The sequence below is a fragment of the Clinocottus analis genome, unplaced genomic scaffold (genome assembly GCF_023055335.1).
Source record: "Clinocottus analis isolate CAN_PGR_092001 unplaced genomic scaffold, fCliAna1.0.p SCAF_7, whole genome shotgun sequence".
NCBI classification, from domain to species: domain Eukaryota; kingdom Metazoa; phylum Chordata; class Actinopteri; order Perciformes; family Cottidae; genus Clinocottus; species Clinocottus analis.
Window position 1 is genome coordinate 21417186 of NW_027176229.1, and position 7895 is coordinate 21425080.

Consider the following 7895-nt stretch of genomic DNA (forward strand, 5'->3'; position numbering starts at 1 on the left):
CCCCGCACAATGAAACGACCTCCAAGCAATATGATGTGGAGGCAATTTGGCAGCTTGACGTTTTGTCTTTTGATTGAAATGATGAATCCACACAGAGCCAAGCACATGTGGGATAATACTGCTCAGATCGTCACACCCACGATGGAAATGAGTCTCCAGGGCGCACGACTCGGTGCCTGTGAGTGACCCTCTGGTGTCGGCCTGCCTGCGTGTGTGTGTGTGTGTGTGTGTGTGTGTGTGTGTGTGTGTGTGTGTGTGTGTGTGTGTGTGTGTGTGTGTGTCTGCGCTGCTATAAAAGCCGCCACCTCTCACACAGCGCCGTTATTCCCTCCTCCGCTTCAGGAAACACTTTACCGAGAGACGCACTTCAGGATGTCGGTGGCTCTGCGCGCACAGCTGTTCCTCTTCCTGGTCTCCCTCTCCTCCAGGACGGGACTCAGTCGCTACATTGAGGTGAGGCATTTTGATTGATGATCAATACATTTTCTGAAAGTTTTACCGCGAGTTACAGCAAGAAAAAGAAGAAGAAAAAAACTCCATTTCCGTTGTTTTCACTCAGGACAACGAGGCTGCAGATGGATTATACTCTCTGCTCAGTTTGGACCAGAAGAGAGAATCAGAGGATTTTATTTTCCGCCGACCTCTCAGTAAGTGCTGCAGTATAAACTATGGCTTTAGTTCAGTGCTTGTGCTCACAGGACTTGGCAAACAACAAGTGGACCGTTTGCATAATTGAAAGTGTGTTAAGTGATGGATTTTAAAACAGTCGGTGCAGAGATGTTCATTGCAGATCTAGTGTGCCAGCAGGAACTTCAGAATCAATAAATCACTTAATCAATCCATAGATACAACTGTACTGTGCATGGTAGTAGACATTAGGGGTGGAAATCCCACTATACGATATTATCACGATACTTAAGTCCCGATACGATATTATCACGATACTGCGATACATTGAGTATTGCGATTTATTACCTTTTTTTTTTTAACCGCAAATTATCCCCAAAGGAAAACTTTGTCAAAAAAAAATAAATAGATTTTATTATTCTTGGACCAAAAAGTTTTTGAATTTATTAAATAAAAGATTGATACTCGGCTTCCGTGCATCGATACAATATCGCCACGCAAAATATCGCGATACTATGCTGTATCGATTTTTTCCCCCTCACCCCAGCTAGACACGCATGAACGTACATGCAGCTATATTTAGATGTAGTGAATCAAAGAGCAAACATTTTTAGAAAAACTCCTCTACCAGCTGACTTAATGAACACGTAATTATTAATTTTGGCACAAACTCCCCAGAGCCACAAGAGCTCCGCCGTTTGAGCATAAAAAAAACTACAAAGACTTGTGTTTGACCATAAAGCTGATTATGAAATCACACTGTGAGTTCATGACGGAGCCGTGAAGATCACACCACGTCCCTGTTGACTGGTGGTCAACAGATGAGTGATGTGTTGTGTGAATTCCCCCTCTGTCATTGTGAATAAGTGTGTATGTGTGTGTGTGTGTGTGTGTGCTTTGTAGGATGTTTGGACATGCTGGCCACCGACGGCTACTTCACCTTCGTGGCGTCTCAGCCGCAGCTGGCCTGCGCCGCCTTCATCATCGCCGAGCCCAACGAGGTCATCAGCCTGGAGCTGTCTGACGTCAACATCGACTGCAGCGCCGGAGACTTCATCAAGGTTGGCTCCATCTCACCAAACATTAAATAACCCCCACGCCCCCGAACCCGCCTTTTGTGAGTGGGGGACGGGAAGTTCAAACTTTTTTTTCAATTTCTATTTCATCGCCTCCTGTTTGATTAAAATGGTGCCAAGCTGCGTTAAGGCGGCGTTTCAAAAGGGCCAAACACCCCACCGGATCCTCTGTGCATTGGTCACATTACTCAGAGCATGTGTGGGAAGGCTTTAGTTGTGCAGCCAAGCCTGCCAGTTACAGTGCAGAGTCATTTCATGTGGGCCAAAGTGGTAAGAGGCATGGCAGGAATCAACTTTTACCACACGGAGGGACTGGGGTCACAGCCTGGGTCGACCTGCACGGATCAGTCCCTCTTTAGCGGGAGAACAATGCAAAAATAATCAAACAGCACACATCATCTTTCTGGAACACAGTACATTTAATTTCATAAATCCATGTTGGGTTATAGTTGTTGGAATATAATCAGTGTAGACGCTGTGCTGTAAACTGGATTGGACTCATAGCCTTAAAGAAGACACCTGACATAAAAGGTGCCTTTTAAACTCAATCTGAATTTGTTTGCTAATCAAAAACGTGTGTAATTAGATTAGAATTAGACATTAATCCCCAGTGGGGAAATCTATTTGTCACGAACATCCTCCAGACAACAGACAAGGTGCACAGCACACAAGAAACACCAGAAAATACCTTATGAGACACAAGACCGACATCAGAAAGATGCTGATTAATTCAGTAAATATGGATTTTCATACAAAGCTATATTCATATGACTTTACACTACATGCCATTATTCAGACACATTCATACACTGATGACAGAAAGCTGCTCATTAGGATTAAATCTAATTGCAAGACTTGTAATTAGTGATCGCAGTGTTAACTTGAGCTGCGTCCGTTCTGCAGGTGAAGTAAAGAAACTACGATTGTCCTCCTACAGATGTTTGACGGCTGGGTCCTGAAGGGAGAGAAGTTCCCCAGCAGGCAGGACCACCAGCTCCCTCTCCACCAGCGCTACACCGACTACTGCTCCTCCACCGCACCGGGAGCCTCCAGCCGCTCCTCTCAGAACGTCGCCATGATCTTCTTTCGCATTCACAGCCCCGACAGCGGCTTCACCCTCGCCGTCAGGAAGATACACAACCCCTTCCGTGAGTCCTCGACGTCACGAGAGGGCTGAAAAGCAAAATAAACCGACATGACATCCATAAAAAGTTGAATTGTAAACAACGAAAAAACCCAACGAGCTCCAATGCGTTGTGTTTGAGATGTGATTTGTGTTATTTACTTTTATGTGTGTGTGTTGTTTTTTTTAGAACCACGCATGTGTGCTCTTCATGGACATTCGCGCGTGGTCGAGCATTAATCAAGGCCGAGAGCGACAGGGAGGGATTGAATGAGAGGCGTGCACCTGTTTTCCAGCTGCTCGACAAACACGGTGTTAGCCCTGTGTCAAGCAACGTAACAATCACAGCCAAGCTGCGAGACAAAGACGGATAAAGAAAGAGCACCGGCACACAAAAAAAAGGAGTTTAAATGGATTATCTGTAGGGAATTGCCATAAATCTCCGGCCAATGTGTGAGGTCGCATTTATATATTGATCACTAAGTGCCTTTGTATGCAAGTGACAGTTACCAACCTAAAAATGTGAAAATAATAATAATAATGACACATACAACAGTAAAAAGTCATTAATCTCATATTCAAATATGTGTTCTAATATTCTCTCCTAAGCTCCGATTGGCACGGCTCCTTCGCCACGAACATGTTTCTAAATGAACAACGTGTCGGCGGGAGTAAACCGTTCCGACTCCCGCCGGTGCCCGTCTCGTCTACCATACTGTTATCAATTCAAACGTCGTTATTTTCTCATCTTTGTCATCAGAAATGTAATTGTATTTCCACGCTCTGCCCTAATTGTGTCCCCTCCCCGCAGTCAGCCTTGATCATGTCCAATTTGTAACATGATGTGTCAGTAATGAGTTTCTCTCCCCGTGTGTGTGTGTGTGTGTGTGTGTGTGTATGTGTGTGTGTGTGTGTAAAGCCTGTAACATCATGTCTCAGAGTCCAGAGGGCAGCTTCACCATGGTGATGCCACACCAGCGCAGGAACTGCAGCTTCTCCATCATCTACCCCGTAGAGATCCGACTGACAGATCTGAGCCTTGGGCAGGCCAAAAGCAATGAACTCACCCCAAAGGTGAGACACACACGTGTGTACACACACACACACACACACACACACACACACACACACACACACACACACACACACACGTCAGTTATAGAAACCTCTCATTGGCGACGTACTCTCGCTTTACTGAAAGTCCTCTTTGAATGAACGAATGATGTAGACTTCGGTTGAGAAACGCAGTGCACTGGCGTCACAGACGCATGCTAGATATTTAGCATGCTAGATGTTTAGCATGTATATAATTTTAATGCTAGATGTTTATAATGCTAGATATTTATAATGCTAAATGTTTATAATGCGAGATATTTAGCATGCTAGATGTTTATAATGCTATATGTTTAGCATGCTAGATGTTTATAATGCTAAATGTTTATAATGCTAGATATTTAGCAAGTTAGATGTTTATAATGCTAGATGTTTAGCATGCTAGATGTTTATAATGCTAAATGTTTAGAATGCTAGCTATGTAGCATGCTAGATGTTTAGCATGCTATATGTTATAATGCTAGATATTTAGAATGCTCGATATTTATAATGCTAGATGTTTATAATGCTAAATTGGGAAGCCAGTTATAACGCGACACACAGGTTGAGGGGAAACCTGGCAGAGGGCTCGCTTGTGACCTGCAATGATTACATTGCATTTGTAACAGGGACCAAATGGGTTGCTGCACCCATGGGTGTTGGTTCTTTGCATAAATAGACATAACATAACATAACAACACCAGAAAGCATGAAAACGCCCGTGCCACTTCTCACGTTTGTGACAAAGCTATTTATTTCATGTTCCCAGCGTAGGTATCGTAATGGAAAAATATCGCTAGTGAACTTCCTAAAAAATAAAATCGACATAGTCGTCCAAAAACCACCAGACCCACGAGGTGTTTGAGAGACGCTGTGGTCAGCTGCTGCTGCTGCTCTGACAGGTGCAACTAAGTCTGATCAGCGTCCATGGAGAGGTCTAATTAGGCAAAGTGAAAACACCTGTGTGACGGCACAATCCTGAATCTCCTTTCATCTTGAATTGGTTTGCCTCCACCAGCGGCCGTCGGTCCCATACCTCAGTAACTCAGAGGAAATTTCATAATATTTGGCAGAAAACATCCAAAATGAACTGATAGTTTATTGAGCAATGGTCACTATGACCTAAAAAACAAGCTTTTTTCCCCATAACTCAGTAATTAATATGCAAATTGTGACAATTTCACACATATGTCTAATAGGAAAATTATAAAGCGAGGACATTTTGTACTGCAACTTGGCAGGTTGATTCATAGCTTATAATCTTTCTTCTCATTTCTTTATTATTATTATTATTATAACAAATGTAAGCGCTTGCATGTGCTAGTCTACACAACGTACAACCCAAACTGCAAATTGGAAAAAAACAACCAAAAAAAACCACAAGTTGCCATTAACATGGCACTTTAAAATGCCGATGTAATACATGAACTGCTGCATTTCAGCACCAGAATATTTTGTTGTTTACTTCCTTTTTACAGAGACAGTTGTGGGCGGGCTGTTCGGGGTCAGGTGACTATGTGGAGCTGCTGGGGGGCAACGGGGTGGACACCTCCATGATGTTCCCCATGGCTGACCTCTGCTTCTCCCTCACTGGGCTCGGTGAGTCTGAGCCCGTTCTGTTTCCCTCCGATGTGAAGCTGTATTGTAACAGGAGAAAATCTCACTCCTTTTACTGGACAATGGCTATATTATACTATGTTGTACTATATTATGAGCATTGGCTCACTATTATTTATTTTAGCTGATATTGTTTGCCAGAAATTGCAGATTTATTTCACACAGTTTGGTACATTTCACAGTGTGTGTTGACAATTTAAAGTCCATGCACTTCAAAACCGTGTTCACCACAGTGTAACAGCAGCATGGTCCTCATGGTGAGGATGTACTTCCAATAATATATACGTAAAATAAGAAAATATAAGATCATCCCCTTTTAATGGTATAATATTTGCCATGCGAATTGCATTTTAGATCTTAATTTTCACCAATACGTTCCTATATTTGCGGGAATGTATTTCAAAAACACAGGAAAAGATGATATTGAGGATCTTTTATGAACATTGGAATGAGCAATTTATAAATTTTGACTTATTTGCGACGAACTGCAATTTTATTATCCTATTGCAATGGATTTACCGTGCTCTCTGTGCCCTTCACACTCACACACACACACACACACACACACACACACACACACACACACACACAAAGACACAGGCACCAGCCAGCCAGAGAACAAAGGCTGCCCTGTATTTAGGCCAGTGTAAAGTATCTGTTTTTCTCGTTTTCCCTGCAGCCCAGATGAAGATTGGATGTGATAACTCGGTGGTGAGGCTGGTGTCCAGTGGGAACTATATCAACCGCGTTTCCTTCCAGTACCGACTACTGGAGCAACGCGAGCTCCCAAAGACCCGAGAGAATGCTCTGGATAACTTCTGCTCTGTGGAATGAGATCTCACACACACATACACACACACAGACACACACTATAAAACACGCACACACACACGTCCACTCTGTCATCCATTTCTCTGTAAATACACCAGTTTGACCAGAGCCGTCAATACATATTTTGTATTGTTTTGCCAAATAATTTGATTTAGTGTCCTTACGTTGTCCGCTTTGATCATAGGTTATTTATTTGAATGAAATCAAATATATGCAGGGTGTTGGATTTAATTGTTTTCTGAGTAGTCGTTTGTCGAGAATATCTGGGATCCGTTATATATTTCTTGGCAAGAGCATTCAAACCTCTGTGATCTCCGTTTGCATCAGTTTCAGTATTCTTTGGGAGGTTTTAAAGTCTGCTTTCGCTTGTGTTTATATTGCCTTGACAATTTCAAAATAAATATGACTTGCATGATGAAGCACATTTTCCAATGTTCTGTTTTTGTGAGTCACTCTGCCTTATTGATGAGCTTTCCTCCATTTCATTATAGAACAACACGCTCACTCGGTGTTTGTTTTAACCAGAAGCACAGGTCTGAAAACGTGGTTGTGTCATTTTGTCGAGTCGAACACTAAATACCAGACGAGATGTAAATGTGTGGTACTGGGGCTTTAACATTTATTTATCAAGAAGGAGAAATATTTTCATTTCATTAGCAAAAATGTACCACATTTACATCACAATGAGTTGAGCTTTTTATTTACTTAGCAAAGCTGGCGACACCATTTTAGACTAGACTGAAATATCTTTACTATTGGATTAGCATGATATTTTCTACAGCCATACTGTAGAAAATAGACATTAATAGTACATTAATAGAGAATAGACTTTAATGACTACGGTGATTCTCTGACTCTTCCTCTAGCGCCGCCTCCACGTTGACTTGTGTTTTTAAGTGAAACATCTCCACAACTATTGGAAATGTTGGCATGATGTCAACACGTGTGTTACAGACGTTCACGTCCCCCTCAGGATGAATCGTAATAACGTTGGCGACTCCATAAATTTGAATCCAACATAATCATCAAGTCTACTTTTTGTATTGGTCATTAGGAAATCAGGCTAACTCACGACACTAAGATGATGAAGGAGGTAACCTGCTGAACATCAGTATGTTAGCTTTGGCACTGTGAACATTTCAGCGTGATAACATCAGCAGTAAGCTCAACGCACCTCGGTGCCATAACAGGAACAGCCTCACAGAGCTGCTTGCTTGGCTGTGGACCTTTGGCTACCCTTCATTAAAAGGTGCTTTGTACTTAATTAGGGATCGCGTTTCTGTTGCCTCACAACGGCTCTCAACAAAGGCGACGGCTGAGCGAGTGGTGCGCCGCTAACAACACTAACAGTGCAAACGACAGCCAAAGTGCAGACGGAGCAAATTGGTTTTGGATCCAGGGGGCGGATGCTACACTTCTGAGTCGATGCCGTTGCTTGGCGGCAGCATTATCAGCTCATATATATCTCTAGCTAGCTAGCTAGCTGTATATCTATATAGATATACAGCTAGCTAGCTATATATCTATCT

At 42.6% G+C, this 7895-nt stretch overlaps 1 protein-coding gene across 1 annotated transcript; it reads left to right on the forward strand.

Moving 5' to 3' along the window:
• The first annotated feature begins 342 nt into the window (after positions 1-342).
• Positions 343-6773, forward strand: LOC137805460 (corticotropin-releasing factor-binding protein-like). The gene is made up of 7 exons (XM_068605405.1): positions 343-453; positions 560-647; positions 1531-1688; positions 2641-2851; positions 3746-3900; positions 5397-5517; positions 6215-6773. The coding sequence occupies exons 1-7, from the start codon at positions 373-375 to the stop codon at positions 6367-6369; spliced, it is 969 nt and encodes a 322-aa protein (XP_068461506.1). The 5' UTR covers positions 343-372; the 3' UTR covers positions 6370-6773.
• Positions 6774-7895: the final 1122 nt, after the last annotated feature.